The following is a 26,965-nucleotide window of genomic DNA, read 5'->3' as shown; positions in this document are numbered from 1 at the left end:
CTCAAATGTGGGATGTTTGGATCCTTGCACAGTCACAACACAGATTCCATACTAAGGGAGTAAGACCAACACTTTGTGAAAAACTGTTAGATGATACTCCATAGCCTCAAGCCACAAGATGCCATGCTACAAATGTTACTGGAGGTCATATCTTCTATGACACATGCAATGTTCTCAATATATAAATCTTGGGGTATAGATCCTTGAATGAGCCTTCTCTTAAGGCGTGTCATTTCCGAAGCAAGTGGGATTTGGACAGTGATCTTCTAGCAGCAAGAAGAATAACATCTCCTATGGTAAAGTGGCTGGTAGCCACAGCAGCTGGAGCCATATCCACAGCCAGAGCCACAGCAGGAACCATATCCACAGCCGTATCCTGAGCCATAGCCACAGCCATAACGCAGGCCATAACCACAGCCATAATAGGGACCACAACCACAGCCATAGCCATATCCACAGCCATAACCACAGGAGTTGCCATAGTTGCAACACATCTTGTCAAGAGAAGAGAATTCACGTGGGTTGTGAGAGGATGTGGTGAATTTTGTGTCTTCTACTAGCCTTAGACCTTTATATACTGTCAGTAATTGGCAGAACATACCATTCATCCCCTGACATACCCAACAAATATGTAAGCACTTCTGGTATGCCACTCACTGTCAACAATCAATAAAAGTCTTGGGAAATGTGACTTCATTCTGTTGGAGTCTCCAGTTCCATTTGAAGAACAGCATTTAATTTGCTCTGCCAAAGAATTCTCTCACTAGAATCATGGGCCATATATAAAACTGGTATGCATCTTCACAACTTGTTGTCATTTAATTTACCTTATGTATCATTGTTGAGGGACATTTAGGGAAATTTTGTCCTCTTGATCTTTCCTCTTTCCTAAACTATCTACCTGTCCCCATAGAGAAGGAAATAACTCCCATCTCCTTTCTGGAATCATTGCAAATTTTTGCCTGCCTTCTCACACCCAGATACCTACTGCAGATATCTACTAGCTCCAAGTGTGATAAACGAGGGTGATGCTAATTCCAGTCATCAGAACAAAGCCCAACAACACTGGAACTTCTGCTGTACCAGAAGTGCCAATAGTGTTGAGATCTAGAAACCTTGGTTTGAATCTCACATCTCTATATTCTCTCTTTATTGGTGTCTAATTCCAAATAATTCCTTTTTTTCTTAACTAAAGCCTTTATCCAATTATTCCATTACCAGACATGAAGTCAGAAAGAAAGGAAGAAAGGATGAAAGAATTAAAGGAAGGAAGGAAGGAAGGAAGGAAGGAAGGAAGGAAGGAAGGAAGGAATTAGAAAGAAAGAAATAAATAATGAGAAAGAAAGAAAAAGAAAGAAAGAAAGAAAGGGAGAGAGACTTAGAGAGGAAAGAAGCAAGGAAGGAAGGAAGGAAGGGAGGGAGGGAGGGAGGAAGGGAGGAAAGAAAGAAGGAAAGTGTCTTTGTTTTTTGTTTGTATGGTTGTTTCTTGGGATATTTCTGCTTATCTTCGTTTTCTAGGTTTTACATGAATCACCATTTTATGAATCTGGCAGACTCCAAAATTTGCATTATTTTTACAGTGACCACTATAAAATCCAAGCTGGAAGGGAGTACAAACTCAGGAATATCATTCCTTCTACACCACGATAAAATTTCCCATCAAAGAAATGAGTGACATCCATTTTTTCCTGAATGCTTTCAACTGGGAATTTCATAAAACTGCTGATTTCTCTTCTTGTGATCTTTCCTTGGTAGACATCTTGCCTTCAGTTAAGTGTATGTCCTACAACTTTTAGACTGGTGTATCTAATCACTCTGATGTGATTCAACCATTACAAAAATTTTAAGGAAAATATAGCCACTACAATTGTTCTTTAGCTTAACTTTCTCTACTTTTCTACCATTCTTGAAATTCACAACTCTAAACTCTAATGCACAAAATCCCTAGATTACACACGTTGCTTTTCTAACACCCTGTTTTGTGACACAATACTCCTGAACTATTGGAAAGGTTTCTTACCTTTCTTGCATTGTTTCTAGTACCTTTCCAGTCAGTTTTCTGAATACAGATCCATAATGGCAGAAAAATAATCTCTTCTTCTGTGCACCCATCTTTCCCTATGAGGTAGAGCCTCGTACATAATTTGAATTCCGTCAATATTTCCCCAGTAAAGAAATGCATTAAAACAAAAAGGTGTTCAAGTGTTTTATGCCAGTACAAGTTATCAGATAATTCTATATATTATCACAATGATCTCATTCCATTCAACCTTGAGTCTCAAATGTTTTTAAGTAGTGAGTCTTAAATCTCACATTTTGAGTATAGTTGTCAGTTTATGAACACCTTGTTCCAGATCTATAAGTTATCTTATATACCTGATAAATTATCGACCCTTTATGGATATGTAAATTGTGATATAAACGCCTAACTGATGATGTTCTTCCCTCCTTCAGAAAGCCTTCAAAGACAAGGAACAATATGGAACAATGAGTAGATTTTTAACAAACTGTAATTATTGGAATTCCTTCTCCTGTCTGTAACATTTACCCACCCCTTGACTAACCCAGAGCACAGGCAGTCCTCAGAATAGACTTAGGATGTTCCATATTGAAAACTTCCAACCCGTGACAGAAGCCTTGATCCTTCCACAGCAGGACACTTAATATCCTGCGCATAGCCTCATGCCAGGGCTGACCTTGATGGCATGGTTATCTTCCTTGGAATTGGCCATGTTGTGGATGGAGACCTTTAGCTCCAGTGTCCTCAGACTCAGACTTTCTGCAGTGACTTTTGTCATGGAGATGAGACAGTGAGTCATTCTTTCTGCTGGTAGAAATTGACTCTGAAGACACTTTTTTCTGATGTATGCTCTAACTGTTAGAGTTCTGGAAGGCATATGAGGAAAAGACACTTTGGTAAGAACCCAACACAATAGCAAGCTCGCAACTCCCAAAATATCCCTTGCTTTTTTCCACTACAAATTGTGCCCCACCAATCATACCCCAACCTTCATGAATTTCTCTTTCCCTTTATATTACAAGTATTCTTTCTAGTATTTCATTCAAATGGCATCAGTTCATTTGACACAAAATGTCAAACTACCTCCATGAACTATCTCCTCAATCCTTCAGCCTGCAATCTCTTCCCCAGTAAGATGTTTTATTGCCTCCATAGGGATGATCTCTCCAAATTAATTTCAACTAATTATTACTTGCTTTAAATATACCCATCAGAATGTCAACACTCTGAGAGCAAGAAAGTACTCCACAATTTTCCCCCTGTATCTTCAGAGTGTAGGATAGTTCTCTTTCAAAAACATTCTAAACTATTTGTGAGTTAAGTGACTGAAATCAATTTCCTCACTAGCAATATATGCCAACAAATACATCCGGACTTCCATTAAATTACAGATGATACAATACCACAACTTTCTTCTAAATTATTCTTTCCTTGGTTCATTAGACACCCGAGTCCATTTCTAATTTCTCATTAATCTGGAAACTCTCTCTTCCATCCCATTCATCCTTGAAGTACTCAGGCCACACCTCCTCTCCCTGGAGCTTGTCTCACAACCTCCAAAAGAGGGAACATCCCTCCTTGCCTTTCCCCTCCACCTCCATTCTACCTACATAGGGTGTGATTTCCAGATGAAAGTTCTGAAATATCTGTGATTTGTGTTGAGGTGTGAGGGCCTGGGCATGAGGGGTGCAAGGCACAGGTAGAAAAGGCATTTTCTCTGATGCACATAAGAGAAGAAATGCTTGCATTATATGAAGAAAGAGCCCTCATGTGCATGAAACATATTGTCACCTAGATTTTTAAGAGAAGTCATAATACCACAAAAAAGGAGTAATTCATAAGCAAAATCACAGAGATATATTAGAAACAAAGAATCATTTTTATTGGGAATAAGGAATTTGCCCAACTGTGGGGTGTTAGGCTTGTTGCCACAGTCAGATGACAGAATCCAGAGTAAGGGAACAAAGACCAACATTTAGAAAACAGTCAGATGATACCACACAGCCTTGAGGCACAAGATGCCATTCTAGAAATGTTGCTTGGAGGTGAGAGTCTCTGTGAAGCATGCAATTTTGTGGATATAGAAAATGTGAGGTATGAATCCTTGATTCAGCCCTCTCATTAGATGTGTCATATTTAGAGGACAATGGGGAGATGTTCTAGCAGCAAGAAGAATAACATCTTCTATAACAAAATGGCCGGTAACCAATGCAGCCGGAGCCATAGCCACAACCACAGCCATATCTGGGGCCGTAGCCACAGCCAGAGCCACAGCCATACCAGGAGCCATATCCACAGCCATAGCCAGGACCATAACTCCAGCTGTAATAGGGGCCATAGCCACAGCCGTAGCCATAGCCACAGCCATAGCCACAGCCATAGCCACAAGAGTTGCCGTAGTTGCAACACATCTTGTCAAGAGAAGAGATTTCACGTGGGTTGTGAGAGGATGTGGTGAACTGTGTGTCTTCTACTAGCCTTGGACCTTTATATACTGTCAGTAATTGGCAGAACATACCATTCATCCCCTGACATACCCAACAAATATGTAAGCACTTCTGGTATGCCACTCACTGTCAACAATCAATAAAAGTCTTGGGAAATGTGACTTCATTCTGTTGGAGTCTCCAGTTATATTTAAAGAACAGCACTTTAATTTGCTCTGACAAAGAATTCTCTCACTAGAATCATGAGCCATACATAAAACTGGTACCCAGCTTCACAACTTGTTGTCATTTAATTTACCTTATGTTCATGGTTGAGGGACATTTAGGAAAATTTTGTCCTCTTGATCTTTCCTCTTTCCTAAACTATCTACCTGTCCCCATAGGGAAGGAAATAACTCCCATCTTCTTTCTGGAATCATTGCAAATTTTTGCCTGCCTTCTCACACCCAGATACATACTGCAGATACCTACTAGCTCCAAGTGTGATAAACAAGGGAAGATGGTAATTCCAGTCATCAGAACAAAGCCCAACAACACTGGAACTTCTGCTGTACAATACCAATAGTGTTGAGATCTAGAAACCTTGGTTTGAATCTCACATCTCTATATTCTCTCTTTATTGGTGTCTAATTCCAAATACTTCCTTTTTTTCTTAACTAAAGTCTTTATCCAATCATTCCATTACCAGACATGAAGTCAAAAAGAAAGGAAGGAAGGAAGGAAGGAAGGAAGGAGAAAAAGGAAAGAAAGAAAGAAAGAAAGAAAGAAAGAAAGAAAGAAAGAGGGAAAGAAAGAAAGAGGGAAAGAAAGAAAGAAGAAAGATACAAAGGAAGGAAGGAAGGAAGGAAGGGAGGGAGAAGTGGAGGTGTCTCTGCTTTTTGTTTGTATGGTTGTTTCTTGGAATATTTCTGCTCATCTTGGTTGTCTATGCTTTACATCAATCACCATTTTATGAATCTGGCAATCCAAAATTGGATTACTTTTTACTGTGACAACTAAAAAATCCAAGCTGAAAGGGAGTACAAACCCAGGAGGATCATTCCTTCTACTCCTCGCTAAAATTTCCCATCAAAGAAATGTGGGACATCCAGTCTTTTCCTGAATGCTTTCACCTGGGAATTTCATAAAACTGCTGATTTCCTTTCCTGTGATCTTTCCTTAGTAGACATTTTTCCTTCAGTTGACAGTATTTCCTACGACTTTTAGACTGGGATATGTGATCCCTCTGCTGTGATTCATCCCTTACAAGGATTTGAAGGAAAATATGTCCACTACAATTGTTCTGTAGCTTAATTTTTGCTACTTGTCTACCATTCTTGAAATTTACAACTATAAGCACTAATGCACAAAATCCCTAGAATACACACTTTGCTTTTCTAACACCCCCTTTCTTGTCACAATACTCCTGACCTATTGAAAAAGTTTTCTAGCTCTATTTCATTATTTGTAGTACCTTTCCATTCAGGTTTCTGAATACAGATGCATAATGGCAGAAAAAAAAGTCTTTTATTCTGTGCACCCCTCTTTCCAAATGAAGTAGATCCTGGCACATAATTTGAATTCCGTCAATATTTCCCCAGTAAAGAATTGCATTAAACAAAATCGTGTTCAAATGTTGGTGTGCCATCAGAAGTTATAAGATAATTCAATATATTATCACCATGTTCTCATTCCATTCAACCTTGAGTCTCAAATGATTTTAAGTAGTGACTCTTAAACTCACATTTTGAGTATCGTTGTCAGTTTATGAACACCTTGTTCCAGATCTACAAGTTTTCTTATATACCTGATAAATTATCGACCCTTTATGGATATGTAAATTGTGATATAAACGCCTAACTGATGATGTTTTCCCTCCTTCAGAAAGCCTTCAAAGACAGGGAACATAATGGAGCAATGAGTAGATTTTAAAAAACTGTAACTATTAGAATTGCTTTTCCTTGTCTGTAGGATTTACCCACCCTTGACTAACCCAGAGCACAGGCACCCCCAGAACAGACTTAGGATGTTCCATATTGAAAACTTCCAACCCGTGACAGAAGCCCTGATCCTTCCACAGCAGGACACTTAATATCCTGTGCATAGCCTCATGCCAGGGATGACTTTGATGGCACGGTTAACTTCCTTGGAATTGGCCATGTTGTGGATGGAGACCTTTAGATTCAGTGTCCTCAGACTCAGACTTTCTGCAGTGACTTTTGTCATGGAGATGAGACAGTGAGTCATTCTTTCTGCTGGTAGAAATTGACTCTGAAGACACTTTTTTCTGATGTACGCTCTAACTGTTAGAGTTCTGGAAGGCACATGAGAAAAAGACACTTTGGTAAGAACCCAACACAATAGCAAGCTCGCAACTCCCAAACTCCCTTGCTTTTTTCCACTACAAATAGTAGCACCACCCATCAAACCCCAACCTTCATGAATTTCTCTTTCCCCTTTATACTCACAACTGTTCTTTCTAGTATTTCTTTCAAATGGCATCAGTTCATTTGACACAAAATGTCAAAATACCTCCTTGAACTATCTCCTCAATCCTTCAGCCTGCAATCTCTTCCCAAGTAAGATGTTTTATTGCCTTCCTAGGGATGATCTCTCCAAATTAACTTCAACTAATTCTTACTTACTTTTAAATATCGCCATGAGAATGTCAACACTCTGAGACAAAGAAACTACTCAAAATTTTCCTCCTGTATCTTCAGAGTGTAGGATAGTTCCCTTTCAAAAACATTCTAAACTATTTGTGACTAAGTGACTGAAATCAATTTCCTCACTCTCAATATATGCCAACAAATACATCTGGACTTCCATTAAATTACAGATGATACAATACCACAACTTTCTTCTAAATTATCCTTTCCTTGGTTCATTAGACATCCGAGTCCATTTCTAATTTCTCATTAATCTAGAAACTCTCTCTTCCATTCCATTCATCCTTGAAGTACTCAGGCCACACCTCCTCTCCCTGGAGCTTGTCTCACAACCTCCAAAAGAGGGAACATCCCTCCTTGCCTTTCCCCTCCACCTCCATTCTACCTACATAGGGTGTGATTTCCAGATGAAAGTTCTGAAATATCTGTGATTTGTGTTGAGGTGTGAGGGCCTGGGCATGAGGGGTGCAAGGCACAGGTAGAAAAGGCATTTTCTCTGATGCACATAAGAGAAGAAACGCTTGCATTATATGAAGGAAGAGCCCTCATGTGCATGAAAAATATTGTCACCTAGATTTTTAAGAGAAGTCATAATACCACAAAAAAGGAGTAATTCACAAGCAAGAACATAGAGATACATTAGAAGTAAAGAATCATTTTTATTGAGAATAAGTAATTTGCCCAACTGTGGGGTATTAGGCTTGTTGCCACAGTCAGATGACAGAATCCAGAGTAAAGGAATAAACACCAACATTTAGAAAACAGTCAGATGATATCACACAGCCTTGAAGCACAGGATGCCATTCTAGAAATGTTGCTTGGAGGTGTGAGCCTCTGTGTAGCATTCAATTTCTTGGATATAGAAAATGTGAGGTATGAATCCTTGATTCAGCCCTCTCATTAGATGTGTCTTATTTAGAGGACAATGGGGTGATGTTCTAGCAGCAAGAAGAATAACATCTTCTATAGCATAATGGACGGTAACCATAGCAGCCGGAGCCATAGCCACAGTAGGAACCATATCCACAGCCATACCGGGAGCCATATCCACAGCCATAGCCCATACCACAGCCACAGCCATAACCAGGTACATAACTACAGCCATAATAGGGGCGATAGCCACAGCCGTAGCCATAGCCACAACCATAGCCATAGCGATAGCCAGGTCCATAACTATAGCCATAATAGGGGCGATAGCCACAGCCGTAGCCATAGCCACAGCCATAGCCACAGCCATAGCCACAAGAGTTGCCGTAGTTGCAACACATCTTGTCAAGAGAAGAGAATTCACGTGGGTTGTGAGAGGATGTGGTGAACTGTGTGTCTTCTACTAGCCTTGGACCTTTATATACTGTCAGTAATTGGCAGAACATACCATTCATCCCCTGACATACCCAACAAATATGTAAGCACTTCTGGTATGCCACTCATTGTCAACAATCAATAAAAGTCTTGGGAAATGTGACTTCATTCTGTTGAGGTTTCCAGTTATATTTAAAGAACAGCATTTTAATTTGCTCTGCCAAAGAATTTTCTCACTAGAATCATGGGCCATACATAAAACTGGTACGTACCTTCACAACTTGTTGTCATTTAATTCACCTTATGTTCATCGTTGAGGGACATTTAGGAAATCTTGTCCTCTTAATCTCTCCTCTTTCCTAAACTATCTACCTGTCCCCATAGGGAAGGAAATAACTCCCATCTTCTTTCTGGAATCATTGCAAATTTTTACCTGCCTTCTCACACCAGATACCAACTGCAGATACCTACAAGCTCCATGTGTGATAAACGAGGGAGGATGCTAATTCCAGCCATCAGAACAAAGCCCAACAACACTGGAACTTCTGCTGTACAATGCCAATAGTGTTGAGATCTAGAAACCTTGGTTTGAATCTCACATCTCTATATTCTCTCTTTATTGGTGTCTAATTGCAAATACTTCCTTTTTTTCTTAACTAAAGCCTTTATCCAATCATTCCATTACCAGACATGAAGTCAAAAAGAAAACAAGAAAAGAAGGAAGGAAGGAAGGAAGGAAGCAAGGAAGGAAGGAAGAAAGAAAGAAAGAAAGAAAGAAGACAGATAGGAAGGAAGGAAGGAAGGAAGGAAAGAAGGAAGGAAGGAAAGAAGGAAGGGAGAAATGGAGGTGTCTCTGCTTTTTGTTTGTATGGTTGTTTCTTGGGATATTTCTGCTCTTCTTGGTTGTCTATGCTTTACATCAATCACCATTTTATGAATCTGGCAGAATCCAAAATTTGCACTACTTTTTACTGTGACAACTAAAAAATGCAAGTTTTAAGGGAGTACAAACCCAGGAGAATCATTCCTTCTACTCCTCGCTAAAATTTCCCATCAAAGAAATGTGGGATATCCAGTCTTTTCCTGAATGCTTTCAACCGGGAATTTCACAAAACTGCTGATTTCCTTTCCTGTGATCTTTCCTTAGTAGACATTTTTCCTTCAGTTGACAGTATTTCCTACTACTTTTAGACTGGGGTATGTGATCCCTCTGCTGTGATTCATCCCTTACAAGGAGTTTAAGGAAAATATGCCCACTACAACTGTTCTTTACCTTAATTTTCGCTACTTGTCTATCATTCTTGAAATTCACGACTATAAGCTCTAATGCACAAAATCCCTAGAATACACACTTTGCTTTTCTAACACCCTCTTTCTTGTCACAATACTCCTGACCTATTGAAAAAGTTTTCTAGCTCTACTGCATTATTTCTAGTACCTTTCCATTCAGGTTTCTGAATACAGGTGCATAATGGCAGGGAAAAAAAGTCTCTTATTCTGTGCACTCTTCTTTCCAGAGAAAGTACAGCACTGCACATAATTTCAATTCTGTCAGTATTTGTCCAATTAAAAAATGCATTAGACAAAATCGTGTTCAAATGTTGGTGTGCCATTTAGAAGTTATAAAATAATTCAATATATTATCGCAATATTCTCATTCGTTTCAACCCGAAAATCTCCTATATTCTTGGACTAAGAGAGTCTCAAATTTCACACCTTAAAGATAGTTGTCTGAGGGTGCCTGGGTGGCTAGTTGGTTAAGTGTCCAACCTCAGCTCAGGTGATGATCTTACGGTTTGTGAGTTCGAGCCCCGTGTAGTGCTCTGTGCTGACAGCCTGGAGACTGAAGCCTGATTCAGATTCTGTGTCTCTTTCTCACTCTGCCCCTCCCACGCTGACATCTGTCTCTCAAAAAAATAAATAAATAAATGAAAAAAATTGAAATATATGAATAAATAAATAAATAAAGGTGTCTGTTCGTATACACATTGTTCCATATGTTCTCTATGCCTTATAAATAACCAGAACTTCACTAGATATGTAAATTATAATATACATGCCTAAGTGATGATATTCTTCCCTCCTTCAGAAAGCCTTCAAAGACAAGGAACATAATGGAACAATGAATAGATTTTCAACAAACTGTAATTATTAGAATTCTTTTCCCTGTTGTAGGATGTACCCATCCTAGACTAACTCAGAGCACACTCAGTCATCACATCAGATTTAGACTATCCCATGTGTGATAATTCCATCCCTTGAGAGAAGGCTTAATTCTTCATCAGCAGGACACTTACTATACCGGCATTGCCTCCATCCAGGGCTGACCTCGATGGCAAGGCCTTCCTCCTTGGAATTTGACATGGTTTAGAGTCTCCTGGCTCTAGGATCCTCACACTCAGACTTTGTGCACTCACCTTTGCCATGCATATGAGTCAGTGATTGGTTTTTCACCGCTGGTTGAATTTGAGTCTGAAATACATTTTCTATTGTGGGATCTAAAGGTGAGAGCTCTGGAATGGCACCTGAGGAAAGGACACTGAAGTCAGACCCCAACAAACGGAAGGTTCTCAAATTCAGAAAGGACTGGGCTTCTCACCCCATTCTTGTATACGCACCAGGGAAGACACTAAAGGACACCATTAAAGCCCTACTCCTTCCTCTTTTCAACTGAAAATTGTGGCACCACTGATCATACCCAACACATAATGAATTCCTCTTCCCCTTTCTGCTTGGTACTGCCCTTTCTGGCCATTCTTTCAACTTGATCAGTTCGTTTGACACCAAACATCAAAGTACCACCCCAAACTATCTCTCCAATATTTAATGAACCTTCATTCTCTTCCCCAGGAAGCTGTTTTATTCTCTCCAAGAAAATTATGTGTCTAAATTTGTCATAATTAATTTGTAACATATTTATTAACACCAACAAAATGTAAACACTCTGAGAGTAGGAAATTCATCTGCCATTTTTCTTCTATGTATTCAGTGTGTCGGATGGTTCTCTTTCAAACACATTCAGAAGTATTTGTCAGTTAAGTGACTTAAATCAATTTCTTCAAACTCATTTTATGCCAACATATATATTAGCAAATCCGTCCCATTCAGATGATATGATACCACACTTTGCTTCTAATGTACCCTTTCCTTGCTTCTTTACACTTCAGCTGAGGCAGCTTTCAATTTCTCATAAATGCCAGAAACTCTCTCTTCCATCACATTCATCCTTTAAGTGATCAGGCCACACCCCCTTCCCTTGGGCTTCTGTCACAACCTCCCAGGAGATGCCATCCCTCCTAGTCCTCATCTTTTCCCTCCACATCCTTCTACCTACAGTGTGATTTCCAGGGCACAGTTCTCCAATACTGTGTGATTTATGTTGGAGTGTTAGGGATGTGAAATTTAGGTGGAGAAGACATTATATCGATGCATGTAAGAGAAGGAATACTTGTATGATATCAAGAAAGAGACCCGGGTACATGGAATATATTGTCAGTCCAATTTTCAAGAGAGGCCATAACACCTCAAGAAATGAGGCTTTCTCAAGAGAGAACACAGACATTTGATAGATGGAATGAAACATTTTTATTGAGAATAAGGGATTTGCCCAAATGTGGGATGATCGGATCCTTGTCACAGTCACAACACAGAATCCATATTAAGGGAATAAGACCAACACTTTGTGGAACACTGTTAGATGATATTCCATAGCCTCAAGCCACAAGCTGCCATCTTACAAATGTTACTGGAGGTCAAATCTTCTATGACACATACAATGTTTTCGATATATAAATCTTGGGGTATAGATCCTTGGATGAGTCTTCTCTTAAGGCGTGTCTTTTCAGAAGCAAGTGGGGCTTGGACAGTGATGTTCTACCAGCAAGAGGAATAACATCTTCTATAGAAAAATGGCCGGTAGCCACAGAAGTTGGAGCCATAGCCATAGCCACAGCCATATCCACAGCCATATCCACAGCGGGAGCCGTAGCCACAGCCATACCCTGAGCCATAGCCACAGCCATAACGCAGGCCATAACCACAGCCATAATAGGGACCGCATCCACAGCCATAGCCATATCCGCAGCCATAGCCACAGGAGTTGCTGTAGTTGCAACACATCTTGTGAAGAGAAGAGAATTCACGTGGGTTGTGAGAGGATGTGATGAAGTGCGTGTCTTCTACTTGCTTTGGACCCTTATATACTGTCAGTAATTAGAAGAGCATGTCACTCATCCCCTGACTTACCCAACAAATATGTAAGCAACTGTGCTGTGCCAGTCACTGTCAACAATCAACAATGTCTTGGGCAACGTGAGCTCATTATTAAGGAGAAACCAGTTCTATTAAAAACAGCATTTTATTTCATTCTGCCAAAAAAACATTTCTCAGTAGAATCATGGACTCTAAGTAAAACCAAAATCCATGTTCACAATCTCCAATCATTTAACAAGAAGGCTGAGGGATTTTTAGGAAATATTTCTCCTTCTTGATCTCTCCACACTCGTAAAACATCTACCTCTGTCCAAAAGGAAAGAAAAATTCATCTCCTTTCTGGAATCATTGCAATATCTTACCAGGCTTCTTACACCCAGATACCTGCTACAGATACCTACTGGCTCTGTGTGGTAAAAGCTAGGGATGATGCCCATTTCACGACACAGAAAGGTCCTCAACGCCATTGAAATGCCTCATGTCAAATGACAAAGGTGCTGAGATCAAGAAACCTACCTTTGTAGCCTCACATCTATAAATTAGATTCTCTCTTTACTCGTGTCTATTTCCAAAGTTTCCCCTTCTTCTCAACTAAATTGAAAATCCAACCCATTCATCACCAGACATACAGTGGGGGGGGGGGGGGAGATGTTGTTTATTTGTTTGTGATGTTTTTCTTTTTCTTCATTGTCCAGGTCACTATGTTCATATCCAGGCAGAATCCAAATTTAAACTACTTTTCACTGTAACAACTATGAAATCCTAGTTGGAAATGAGTACAAATTCAGGTATCATTTCTTCTACTCCACACTCAAATTTCAACACCAAGAAATGAGTGTCATCCAGTCCTTTATTGAATGACTTCCACAGGGATTTTAATAAAACTACTGATTTCCTTTTCGGAGAAGTTTCATTATTAGATATGTTTCCTTTGGTTGAGAATATTTCTAATGTTTTTTTTTTTTTCTAATATTGCTCATGGGTTTTCTGATCACTCCACTATGTGTCATCCCTAACAACAAATACAACACATATATCCCCTTACAAATGTTCTTTACCTTTAATTTTCCTACTTTTCCATCATTATTGAAATTCAAAACCATAAATTCCAATGCACGAGTTCCCTGAAATAGACATGATACTTTTTAAACACCCACTGTCTGCTCACAATACCCACGAACTAATGAAAAACACTTCCTATCTTTATTGCTTTATTTCTATACACTTCCATTAAGAGCTCGGGACACTGATGTTTAATGGCAGAAAATATCTTTTCTTCTGTGTGTCCTTGAATCATCAGTTAATTCTAGTGCCTGGCACATAATCTCAACTCAATATTTCTGCCAATAACAAACAGACACATTAAAACAAAACCATGTTCAAACATTGGTATCACTTAGAATCTATAAGAATGTGAATATATGTCATAATGTTCTCAATTCATTCAAGCCAAAAGTCCCAAATGTTCATGGCTAAAACAGTCACAAATTTCACCTTGTGAAGATATCTGTTAGTGTTCAAAGTTATTTCTCCAGATATACAAGTTATCTCATACGCCTAATAAATGATAAACTCTTTACTAGAAATAGAAAGTATGAGATACGTGCCTAATAAATACTACTTTGCCTTCTTTCAGGTAGTGTTCAATGAAAATGAACGTCCTGAAACCATAAGTTCTATGTTCAACAAACTGTAATGATTGGAATTGACTCTCCCTGTGTATACAATTTTCTCACCTCTGATTTATCCAGAGCACAGTCAGTTCCCAGAAATGACTTACAGATGTTCCTTCTGTGAGAATTGTCCAGCTCTTGAAAGAACATCTCTTTCCTCGTCAGTAAGACACATTATATCCTGGGCATAGTTTCCCTCCAGGACAACCTTGATGGCAGAACCATCTTCCTTGAAACTGGCCAAGTTGTGGAGTCTCCAGGACCAAGGGTACTCAGACCCAGAATTTGTGCAGTGACCCTTGCCATGGAGACGAGACAGGGAGTCTTTTATTCTTCTGATTGAAATTGTGTCTCAAAGACAATTTTTGTTGTAGGATCTAAATGTTAGAGGTCTAGAAAGTCACATGAGAGAAACACACTGAAATCAGTATCCAACAAAGTAGTACGCACTCAAACTCAGAAAATCAACTGGAACTACTAATCTCATTTTATATCTGCCCCATTAGGGGGCCCATTTAAGACACTAGCCATTGTTCTTTTGCACTAAAACTCGTGGCACCACTGATCATACCCAAAACCTTATGTATTTCTCTTTCTACTTTACATTTACAACTGTCCTTTCTAGTATTTCTGGAAACTGACATGAGTTCATGTGACAGAACATGTCAAAACACATCCTTGAACTAACTCTTCAATACTTCAGTCTTCTCAAGGATGCTGTTTTATTCACACCATAGGAATTATCTCTCTAAATTTATCTGAATTAATTCTTCTCTTTGTTTTATTAACCTACTAGAATGAAACCACTCTGAAAGCAAGAAATTCACCTATAATTTTTCTACTGAGCCTTCAGGGTGTGGGACAGTTGCCTTTCAAAAACATTCAAAACTATTTAGCAATTAATGGACTTAAATCAATTTACTGAAACTCAGTATATGCCAAAAAATGTATTTGCACTTCCATCAAAATGCAGATAATACAATATCACGTTTTTCTTTTGCTTCTCATTTCCTTAGTTTCTTACATCTCAACAGAGGCGGCTCCCAATTTCTCATTAATCCCAAAAATTCTCTCTCCAACTCCATTCATCCTTGAAGCACTCAGGCCATACTTCCTCCCCCTTGAGCTTGTGTCACAACTTCCCCAAGAGGTGTCCTAACTCTTCCTCTACCCTTCCAGCCTTCAGCTCCATTTGGATACGGTGTTACCTCAAGGACATAGTTCTTACGCAGTGTATTTTATGTTGCGGTGTTATGGATACAAGAAATAGGAGAAGACATTATCTCCGATGCACATAAGAGAAGAAATGTTTATATTATATCTAGGAAGGGACCCAGGTTCATGGAATATATTGTTGCCCGAGTTTCAAAAGACGCCATACACCTCAAAAAGGAGTCATTCATTAGCCAGAACACAGAGATTACTTAGAAAAAAATGAAACATTTTTATTGAGAATAAGGGATTTGCCTCACTGTGGGATTTTAGATATGTTGCCACAGTCTCAACACAGAACCCAGAATAGAAGTAAAGACTAACATTTGGAAAATAGTCAGAGGATACCACATAGCCTTCAGCCACAGGAAGCCTTCATACAAACGCTAACTAGAGGTCACAATTACCGAAAGCATGCAATTCATTGGATATAGAAATCTTGGGGTATAAATCAATGAATGAGCCCTCCCTTAAAGGGTGCCATTTCAGAAGCAAATGTGTCTTGGACAGTGATGTTCTAGCAGCAAGAAGAATAACATCTTCTATACCAAAATGGCTGGTAGCCACAGCAACCAGAGCCATAGCCACAGCCACAGCCATATCTGGTGCCATAGCCACAGCAGGAGCCGTATCCACAGCCATATCCACAGCCATAGCCAGGTCCATAACTATAGCCGTAATAGGGCCCATAGCCACAGCCATAGCCATAGCCACAGCCATAGCCACAGGAGTTGCCGTAGTTGCAACACATCTTGGAAGAGATTTCACGTGGGTTGCGAGAGAATGTGGTGAACTGTGTGTCTTCTACTAGCCTTGGACCTTTATATACTGTCAGTAATTGGCAGAACATACCATTCATCCCCTGACATACCCAACAAATATGTAAGCACTTCTGGTATGCCACTCATTGTCAACAATCAATAAATGTCTTGGGAAATGTGACTTCATTCTGTTGGAGTCTCCAGTTATATTTAAAGAACAGCATTTTAATTTGCTCTGCCAAAGAATCTCTCACTAGAATCATGTGCCATATGTAAAACTGGTACCCAACTTCACAACTTGTTGTCATTTAATTTACCTTATGTGTCATCGTTGAGGGACATTTAAGAAAATTTTGTCCTCTTGCTATCACCTGTTTCCTAAGCTACCTACCCCACAGGGAAGGAAATAACTCCCATCTTCTTTCTGGAATCATTGCAAATTTTAACCTGCCTTCTCACACCCAGATACCTACTGCAGATACCTACAAGCTCCATGTGTGATAAACGAGGGAAGATGCTAATTCCAACCAACAGAACAAAGCCCAACAACACTGAAACTTCTGCTGTACAATGCCAATAGTGTTGAGATCTAGAAACTTTGGTTTGTAACCTCACATCTATATATTCTCTCTTTATTGGTGTCTAATTCCAAATTCTTCCTTTTTTTCTCAACTAAACCCATTATTCAATCATTCCATTGCCAGACATAAAGTCAAAAAGAAAACAAGGAAGCAAAGAAGGAAGGAAGCATTTAGAAATAATGAAAGAAAGAAAGAGAGAGAGTAGAGAGAAAGAAGAAAGAAAGAAAGAAAGAAAGAAAGAAAGAAAGAAAGAAAGAAAGAAAGGAGAAAGAAAGGAAGGAAGAAAGGAAGGTGTCTCTGTTTTTTGTTTGTATGATTGTTTCTTGGGATGTTTCTGCTCATCATTGTTGTCTACTCTTTACATCAATCACCATTTTATGAATCTGGCAGAATCCAAAATTTGTATTACTTTTTACTGTGACAACTCTAAAATCCAAGCTGGAAGGGAGGACAAACTCAGGAAGATCATTCCTTCTACTCCACGCTAAAATTTCCCATCAAAGAAATGAGTGACATCCAGTCTTTTACTCAATGCTTTCACCTGGGAATTTCATAAAACCGCTGATTTCCTTTCCTGTGATCTTTCCTTTCTAGACATTTTTCTTTCAGTTGACAGTATTTCCTATGACTTTTAGACTGCTCTATCTGATCACTCTGCTCTAATTCATCCCCTACCAGAAGTTTAAGGAAAATATACCCACTACAATTGTTCTTTGGCTTAATTTTCTCTACTTTTTTACCATTCTTGAAATTCACAGCTATAAACTCTAATGCACTAAATCCCTAGAATACACACTTTGCTTTTCTAACAACCCCTTTCTTGTCACAATACTCCTGAACGATTGGAAAAGTTTTCCAGCTTTCTTGCAGTATTTCTAGTAACTTTCCATTCAGGTTTCTGAATACAGATCCATAATGGCAGAAAAATAATCTCCTCTTCTGTGCACCCCTCTTTCCAGATGAAGTGGAGCCGGGCACATAATTTGAATTCAGTCAATATTTCCCCAGTAAAGAAATGCATTAAACAAAATCGTGTTCAAATGTTGGTGTGCCATTAGAAGTTAGAAGATAATTCAATATATTATCACTATGTTCTCATTCCATTCTACTCTTTCCATTCTGAAAGTCTCAAAAGTTTTTAACTAGTGAGACTCAAATATCACATTTTGAGGATACTTGTCAGTCTATGAACACCTTGTCACAGAGGTGCAAGTTATCTTATATACCTAATAAATATTCGACCCTTTATGGATATGTAAATTGTGATATACATGCCTATCTGATGATGTTCTTCCCTATTTCAGAAAGCCTTCAAAGACAAGGAACATAATAGAACAATGAGTAGATTTTTAACAAACTGTAATTATTGGAATTCCTTCCCCTGTCTGTAGGATTTACCCACCCTTGATTAACCCAGAGCACAGGCAGTCCTCAGAACAGACTTAGGATGTTCCATATTGAAAACTTCCAACCCGTGACAGAAGCCCTGTTTCTTCCACAGCAGGACACTTAATATCCTGGTCATAGCCTCATGCCAGGGCTGACCTTGATGGCAGGGTTATTTTCCTTAGAGTTGGCCATGTTGTGGATAGAGTCTTTTAGCTCCAGTGTCCTCAGACTCAGACTTTCTGCAGTGACTTTTGTCATGGAGATGAGACAGTGAGTCATTCTTTCTGCTGGTAGAAATTGACTCTGAAGACACTTTTTTCTGATGTATGCTCTAACTGTTAGAGTTCTGGAAGGCACATGAGGAAAAGACACTTTGGTAAGAACCCAACACAATTGTAAGCTCGCAAACTCCCAAACTATCCCTTGCTTTTTTCCACTACAAATTGTGGCACCACCAATCAAACCCCGACCTTCATGAATTTCTCTTTCTCCTTTATGCTTACAACTGTTCTTTCTAGTATTTCTTTCAAATGGCATCAGTTCATTTGACACAAAATGTCAAACTACCTCCATGAACTCTCTCCTCAATCCTTCAGCCTGCAATCTCTTCCCCAGTAAGATGTTTTATTGCCTCCATAGGGATGATCTCTCCAAATTAATTTCAAATAATTCCTACCTATTTTTAAATATCGCCATTAGAATGTCAACACTCTGAGAGCAAGAAAGTACTCCACAATTTTCCTCCTGTATCTTCAGAGTGTAGGATAGTTCCCTTTCAAAAACATTCTAAACTATTTGTGAGTTAAGTGACTGAAATCAATTTCCTCACTCGCAATATATGCCAACAAATACATCCGGACTTCCATTAAATTACAGATGATACAATACCACATCTTTCTTCTAAATTTTCCTTTCCTTAGTTCATTAGACACCCGAGTCCATTTCTAATTTCTCATTAATCTGGAAACTCTCTCTTCCATTCCATTCATCCTTGAAGTACTCAGGCCACACCTCCTCTCCCTGGAGCTTGTCTCACAACCTCCAAAAGAGGGAACATCCCTCCTTGCCTTTCCCCTCCACCTCCATTATACAGAGTGTGATTTCCAGATGAAAGTTCTGAAATATCTGTGATTTGTGTTGAGGTGTGAGGGCCTGGGCATGAGGGGTGCAAGGCACAGGTAGAAAAGGCATTTTCTCTGATGCACATAAGAGAAGAAATGCTTGCATTATATGAAGGAAGAGCCCTCATGTGCATGAAAAATATTGTCACGTAGATTTTAAAGAGAAGTCATAATACCTCAAGAAAAGGAGTAATTCACAAGCAAGAACACAGAGATATATTAGAATCAAAGAATCATTTTTATTGAGAATAAGGAATTTGCCCAACTGTGGGGTGTTAGGCTTGTTGCCACAGTCAGATGACAGAATCCAGACTAAAGGAATAAACACCAACATTTAGAAAAGAGTCAGATGATACCACACAGCCTTGAGGCACAAGATGCCATTCTAGAAATGTTGCTTGGAGGTGTGAGCCTCTGAGAAGCATGCAATTTCGTGGATATAGAAAATGTGAGGTATGAATCCTTGATTCAGCCCTCTCATTAGATGTGTCTTATTTAGAGGACAATGGGGTGATGTTCTAACAGCAAGAAGAATAACATCTTCTATAGCAAAATGGCCGGTAACCATAGCAGCCGGAGCCATAGCAGCCGGAGCCATAGCCACAACCACAGCCATATCTGGGGCCGTAGCCACAGCAGGAGCCATATCCACAGCCATATCCACAACCAGAGCCACAGCCATACCAGGAGCCATATCCACATCCATAGCCAGGTCCATAACTCCAGCTGTAATAGGGGCCATAGCCACAGCCATAGCCATAGCCACAGCCATAGCCACAAGAGTTGCCGTAGTTGCAACACATCTTGTCAAGAGAAGAGATTTCACGTGGGTTGCGAGAGGATATGGTGAACTGTTTGTCTTCTACTAGCCTTGGACCTTTATATACTGTCAGTAATTGGCAGAACATACCATTCATCCCCTGACATACCCAACAAATATGTAAGCACTTCTGGTATGCCACTCACTGTCAACAATCAATAAAAGTCTTGGGAAATGTGACTTCATTCTGTTGGAGTCTCCAGTTATATTTAAAGAACAGCATTTTAATTTGTTCTGCCAAAGAATCTCTCACTAGAATCATGGGCCATACGTGAAACTGGTACCTACCTTCACAACTTGTTGTCATTTAATTTACCTTATGTATCATCATTGAGGGACATTTAGGAAAATCTTGTCCTCTTGATCTCTCCTCTTTCCTAAACTATCTACCTGTCCCCATAGGGAAGGAAATAACTCCCATCTCCTTTCTGGAATCATTGCAAATTTTTGTCTGTCTGCTCACACCCAGATACCTACTGCAGATACCTACAAGCTCCATGTGTGATAAACGAGGGAGGATGCTAATTCCAGCCATCAGAACAAAGCCCAACAACACTGAACTTCTGCTGTACAATGACAATAGTGTTGAGATCTAGAAACTTTGGTTTGAATCTAACATCTACATATTCTCACTTTATTGGTGTCTAATTCCAAATTCTTCCTTTTTTTCTCAACTTAACCCTTTATCCAACCATTCTATTGCCAGACATAAAGTCAAAAAGAAAAGAAGGAAGGAAGGAAGGAAGGAAGGAAGGAAGGAAGGAAGGAAGGAGTCAGAAAGAAAGAAAGAAAGAAAGAAGGAAAGAAAGAAAGAAGGAAAGAAAGAAAGAAAGAAAGAAAGAAAGAAAGAAAGGTGGTCGGAAGGAAGGAAGGAAGGAAGGAAGGAAGGAAAGAAGGAAAGAGGGAAGGAAGGAAGGAAGGAAGGAAGGAAGGAAGGAAGGAAGGAAGAAATGAAGGTGTCTCTGCTTTTTGTTTGTATGGTTGTTTCTTGGGATGTTTCTGCTTGTCTTCGTTGTCTACGCTTTACATCAATCACCATTTTACCAATCTGGCAGAATCCAAAATTTGTATTACTTTTTACTGTGAACTTTAAAATCCAACCTGGAAGGGAGTGCAAACTCAGGAAGATCATTCCTTCTACTCCATGCTAAAATTTCCCATCAAAAAATGAGTGACATCCAGTCTTTGACTGAATAATTTCACCTAGGAATTTCATAAAACTGCTGATTTCCTTTCCTGTGATCTTTCCTTAGTAGACATTTTTCCTTCACTTGACAGTATTTTCTACGACTCTTAGACTGGGGTATGTGGTCCCTCTGCTGTGATTCATCCCTTACAAGAAGTTTAAGGAAAATATACCCACTACAATTGTTCTTTACCTTAAATTTCCCTACTTTTCTACCATTCTTGAAATTCACAACCATAATCTCTAATGCACAAAATACCTGAATACACACTTTGCTTTTCTAACACCCCCTTTCCTGTCACAATACTCCTGAACTATTGGAAAAGTTTTCTAGCTCTATAACATTATTTCCAGTACCTTTCCATTCAGGTTTCTGAATATAGATGCATAATGGCAGAAAAAAAAGTCTTTTATTCTGTGCAACCCTGTTTCCTGATGAAGTACAGCCTGGCACATAATTTGAATTCCTTCAATATTTCTCCAATTAAAAAATGCATTTAACAAACCGTATTCAAATGTTGGTGTGCCATTTAGAAGTTATAAAATAATTCAATATATTATCGCAATAATCTCATTCCATTCAACCTGAAAATCCCCAATATTCTTGGACTAAGAGAGTCTCAAATTTCACACTTTGAAGATAGTTGTCTGGGGGTTCCCGGGTGGCTCCTTGGTTAAGTGTCCAACCTCAGCTCAGGTGATGTCTAAAGGTTTGTGAGTTAGAGCCCCGTGTAGAGCTCTGTGCTGACAGCCTGGAGACTGAAGCCTGATTCAGATTCTGTGTCTCTTTCTCACTCTGCCCTTCCCACCCTGACATTCTGTCTGTCAAAAAAAAGAAAAAAGAAAAAAATTCTAATGAATAAAAAGATAAATATAGTAGTCTGTTTGTGAACGCATTGTTCCTTATGTTCTTCTATGCCTTATAAATAACCAGACCATTACTAGATATGTAAGTTATGATATACATGCCTAATTGATGATATTCTTCCCTCCTTCAGAAGCCTTCAAAGACAAGGAACATAATGAAACAATGAATAGATTTTCAAAAAACTGTAAATATTAGAATTCTTTTCCCTGTTTGTACGATGTACCCATCCTAGACTAACTCACAGCACACTCAGTCATCACATCAGATTTAGACTATCCCATGTGTTCCAGATTTAGACTATCCCATATATTCCATCTCTTGAGAGAAGGCTTAATTCTTCATCAGCAGGACACTTACTATACTGGGCATAGCCTCCATCCGGGGCTGACCTCGATGGCAAGGCCATCCTCCTTGGAATTTGACATGGTTTAGAGTCCTGGCTTAGGATCCTCACACTCAGACTTTGTGCACTCACCTTTGCCATGCATATGAGTCAGTGATTGGTTATTCACTGCTGGTTGAATTTGAGTCTGAAATACATTTTCTATTGTAGGATCTAAAGGTGAGAGCTCTGCAATGGCACCTGAGGAAAGGACACTGAAGTCAGACCCCAACAAACGGAAGGTTCTCAAACTCAAAAAGGACTGGGCTTCTCATCCCATTCTTGTATACGCACCAGGGAAGACACTAAAGGACACCATTAAAGCCCTACTCCTTCCTCTTTTCAACTGAAAATTGTGGCACCATTGATCATACCCAACACATAATGAATTCCTCTTCCCCTTTCTGCTTGGTACTGCCCTTTCTGGCCATTCTTTCAACTTGATCAGTTCGTTTGACACCAAACATCAAAGTACCACCCCAAACTATCTCTTCAATATTTAATGAACCTTCATTCTCTTCCCCAGGAAGCTGTTTTATTCTCTCCAAGCAAATTATGTGTCTAAATTTGTCATAATTAATTTGTAACATATTTATTAACACCAACAAAATGTAAACACTCTGAGAGTAGGAAATTCATCTGCCATTTTTCTTCTATGTATTCATTGTGTCGGATGGTTCTCTTTCAAACACATTCAAAAGTATTTGTCGGACCAGCAGAAGATGGCAGCGTAGGAGGATGCTGGGCTCACCGCGCATCCTGCTGATCACTTAGATTCCACCTACACCTGCCTAAATAACCCAGAAAACCACCAGAAGGCTAGCAGAACGGGGTCTCCGGACCCAAGCGCAGATGAGAGGCCCACAGAAGAGGGGCCCCTCCTGAAGTGGATCACCTAAGGAGAAGCGAGCTAAGCCTGCCCCTCCTGCCCCCGTGCACCTTGCCTACCCACCCCAGCTAATACGCCATATCCCCAGCACCACAAGCCTGACATTGTGCAAGTAGTCCAGATGGACCACGCCACCCCACAGTGAATCCCGCCCCTAGGAGAGGGGAAGAGAAGGCACTCACCAGTCTGACTATGGCCCCAGCGATGGGCTGGGGTCAGAAATCAGTTCTGACTGCAGCCCCTCCCGCCAACTCCAGTTATACACCACAGCACAGGGGAAGTGCCCTGCAGGTCCCCGCCACTCCAGGGACTATCCAAAATGAACAAAGGGTAGAATTCCCCTCAAAAGAATCTCCAGGAAATAACAACAGCTAATGAACTGATCAAAAACGATTTAAATAATATAACAGAAAGTGAATTTAGAATAATAGTCATAAAATTAATTGCTGGGCTTGAAAACAGAATAGAGGACAGCAGAGACTCTATTGCTACAGAGATCAAGGGACTAAGGAATAGTCAGGAGGAGCTGAAAAACGCTTTATATTTTTTTTTCAACGTTTATTTATTTTGGGGGACAAAGAGAGACAGAGCATGAACGGGGGAGGGGCAGAGAGAGAGGGAGACACAAAATCGGAAACAGGCTCCAGGCTCTGAGCCATCAGCCCAGAGCCTGACGCGGGGCTCAAACTCACGGACCGCGAGATCGTGACCTGGCTGAAGTCGGACGCTTAACCGACTGCGCCACCCAGGCGCCCTGAAAAACGCTTTAAATGAGATGCAAAATAAAATGGAAACGTCCACGGCTCAGACTGAAGACACAGAGGAGAGAATAGGTGAACTAGAAGATAAAATTATGGAAAAAGAGGAAGCTGATAAAAAGAGATTAAAACAATCCAGGAGTATGAGGGGAAAATTAGGGAACTAAGTGATACACTAAAAAGAAATAATATACGCATAATTGGTATCCCAGAGGAGGAAGAGAGAGGGAAAGGTGCTGAAGGGGTACTTGAAGAAATCATAGCTGAGAACTTCCCTGAACTGGGGAAGGAAAAAGGCATTGAAATCCAAGAGGCACAGAGAACTCCCTTCAGATGTAACTTGAATCGATCTTCTGCACAACATATCATAGTGAAACTGGCAAAATACAAGGATAAAGAGAAAATTCTGAAAGCAGCAAGGGATAAACTTGCCCTAACATATAAAGGGAGAGCTATAAGACTCGTGACTGATCTCTCTTTTGAAACTTGGCAGGCCAGAAAGGATTGGCATCAGATCTTCAATGTGTTGAACAGAAAAAATATGCAGCCGAGAATCCTTTATCCAGCAAGTCTGTCATTTAGAATAGAAGGAGAGATAAAGGTCTTCCCAAAAAAACAAAAACTGAAGGAATTCATCACCACTAAACCAGCCCTACAAGAGATCCTAAGGGGGATCCTGTGAGAAAAAGTACCAGAGACATTGCTACATACAGACATCACAATGACTCTAAACCCGTATCTTTCTATAATAACACTGAATGTAAATGGATTAAATGTGCCAACCAAAAGACATAGGGTATCAGAATGGATAAAAAAACAAGACCCATCTATTTGCTGTCTACAAGAGACTCATTTTAGACCTGAGGACACCTTTAGATTGAGAGTGAGGGGATGGAGAACTATTTATCATGCTAGTGAAAGTCAAAAGAAAGCTGGAGTAGCCATACTTATATCAGACAAACTAGACTTTAAATTAAAGGCTGTAACAAGAGATGAAGAAGGGCATTATATAATAATTACAGGGTCTATCCATCAGGAAGAGCTAACAATTATAAATGTCTATGCGCCCAATATGGAAGCCCCCAAATATATAAAATAATTACTCATAAACATAAGCAACCTTATTGATAAGAATGTGGTAATTGCAGGGGACTTTAACACTCCACATACTGAAATGGATAGATCATCTAGACACAGGATCAATAAAGAAACAAGGGCCCTGAATGATACATTGGATCAGATGGACTTGACAGATATATTTAGAACTCTGCATCCCAAAGCAACAGAATATACTTTCTTCTCGAGTGCACATGGAACATTCTCCAAGATAGATCATATACTGGGTCACAAAACAGCCCTTCATAAGTATACAAGAATTGAAATTATACCATGCATACTTTCAGACCACAATGCTATGAAGCTTGAAATCAACCACAGGAAAAAGTCTGGAAAACCTCCAAAAGCATGGAGGTTAAAGAACACCCTACTAAAGAATGAATGGGTCAACCAGGCAATTAGAGAAGAAATTAAAAAATATATGGAAACAAACAAAAATGAAAATACAACAATCCAAACGCTTTGGGATGCAGCAAAGGCAGTCCTGAGAGGAAAATACATTGCAATCCAGGCCTATCTCAAGAAACAAGAAAAATCCCAAATACAAAATCTAACAGCACACCTAAAGGAAATAGAAGCAGAACAGCAAAGGCAGCCTAAACCCAGCAGAAGAAGAGAAATAATAAAGATCAGAGCAGAAATAAACAATATAGAATCTAAAAAAACTGTAGAGCAGATCAACAAAACCAAGAGTTGGTTTTTTGAAAAAATAAACAAAATTGACAAACCTCTAGCCAGGCTTCTCAAAAAGAAAAGGGAGATGACCCAAATAGATAAAATCATGAATGAAAATGGAATTATTACAACCAATCCCTCAGAGATACAAACAATTATCAGGGAATACTATGAAAAATTATATGCCAACAAATTGGACAACCTGGAAGAAATGGACAAATTCCTAAACACCCACACTCTTCCAAAACTCAATCAGGAGGAAATAGAAAGCTTGAACAGACCCATAACCACCGAAGAAATTGAATCAGTTATCAAAAATCTCCCAACAAATAAGAGTCCAGGACCAGATGGCTTCCCAGGGGAGTTCTACCAGACGTTTAAAGCAGAGATAATAGCTATCCTTCCAAGCTATTCCAAGAAATAGAAAGGGAAGGAAAACTTCCAGACTCATTCTATGAAGCCAGTATTACTTTGATTCCTAAACCAGACAGAGACCCAGTAAAAAAAGAGAACTACAGGCCAATATCCCTGATGAATATGGATGCAAAAATTCTCAATAAGATACTAGCAAATCGAATTCAACAGCATATAAAAAATTATTCACCATGATCAAGTGGGATTCATTCCTGGGCTGCAGGGCTGGTTCAACATTCGCAAATCAATCAATCAATGATACATCACATTAATAAAAGAAAAGAAAGAACCATATGATCCTGTCAATCGATGCAGAAAAAGCATTTGACAAAATAAAGCATCCCTTCTTAATAAAAACCCTCGAGAAAGTTGGGATAGAAGGAACATACTTAAACATCATAAAAGCCATTTATGAAAACCCAGAGCTAATATCATCCTCAGTGGGGAAAAACTGAGAGCTTTCTCCCTGAGATCAGGAACATGACAGGGAT

The 26,965-nt window shown here is 39.5% G+C and overlaps 6 protein-coding genes across 6 annotated transcripts; all 6 read right to left on the bottom strand.

The window, feature by feature from the left end:
* Window positions 1–266: 266 nt before the first annotated feature.
* LOC122492261 (keratin-associated protein 21-2-like) lies at window positions 267–532 on the bottom strand. The gene has a single exon (XM_043595976.1). It carries the CDS (start codon window positions 492–494, stop codon window positions 267–269), a length of 228 nt encoding a protein of 75 aa, XP_043451911.1. The 5' UTR covers window positions 495–532.
* Window positions 533–3,876: 3,344 nt separating this feature from the next.
* On the bottom strand, window positions 3,877–4,469 carry LOC122492294 (keratin-associated protein 6-2-like). The gene has a single exon (XM_043596007.1). The coding sequence runs from the start codon at window positions 4,429–4,431 to the stop codon at window positions 4,180–4,182; it is 252 nt and encodes an 83-aa protein (XP_043451942.1). The 5' UTR covers window positions 4,432–4,469; the 3' UTR covers window positions 3,877–4,179.
* A 3,284-nt stretch (window positions 4,470–7,753) lies between these two features.
* LOC122492293 (keratin-associated protein 21-1-like) lies at window positions 7,754–8,419 on the bottom strand. The gene has a single exon (XM_043596006.1). It carries the CDS (start codon window positions 8,381–8,383, stop codon window positions 8,054–8,056), a length of 330 nt encoding a protein of 109 aa, XP_043451941.1. The 5' UTR covers window positions 8,384–8,419; the 3' UTR covers window positions 7,754–8,053.
* Window positions 8,420–11,983: 3,564 nt separating this feature from the next.
* LOC122492292 (keratin-associated protein 6-2-like) lies at window positions 11,984–12,574 on the bottom strand. Its single transcript, XM_043596005.1, has one exon. It carries the CDS (start codon window positions 12,534–12,536, stop codon window positions 12,291–12,293), a length of 246 nt encoding a protein of 81 aa, XP_043451940.1. The 5' UTR covers window positions 12,537–12,574; the 3' UTR covers window positions 11,984–12,290.
* Window positions 12,575–16,021: 3,447 nt separating this feature from the next.
* Window positions 16,022–16,265, bottom strand: LOC122492291 (keratin-associated protein 21-1-like). Its single transcript, XM_043596004.1, has one exon. It carries the CDS (start codon window positions 16,263–16,265, stop codon window positions 16,032–16,034), a length of 234 nt encoding a protein of 77 aa, XP_043451939.1. The 3' UTR covers window positions 16,022–16,031.
* A 3,316-nt stretch (window positions 16,266–19,581) lies between these two features.
* On the bottom strand, window positions 19,582–20,207 carry LOC122491251 (keratin-associated protein 6-2-like). The gene has a single exon (XM_043593761.1). The coding sequence runs from the start codon at window positions 20,167–20,169 to the stop codon at window positions 19,885–19,887; it is 285 nt and encodes a 94-aa protein (XP_043449696.1). The 5' UTR covers window positions 20,170–20,207; the 3' UTR covers window positions 19,582–19,884.
* Between the last annotated feature and the right edge of the window lie 6,758 nt (window positions 20,208–26,965).

Source organism: Prionailurus bengalensis, chromosome C2 (genome assembly GCF_016509475.1).
Source record: "Prionailurus bengalensis isolate Pbe53 chromosome C2, Fcat_Pben_1.1_paternal_pri, whole genome shotgun sequence".
In the NCBI taxonomy this organism is placed as follows: Eukaryota; Metazoa; Chordata; class Mammalia; order Carnivora; family Felidae; genus Prionailurus; species Prionailurus bengalensis.
This window is presented reverse-complemented; position numbering and strand designations above follow the sequence as displayed.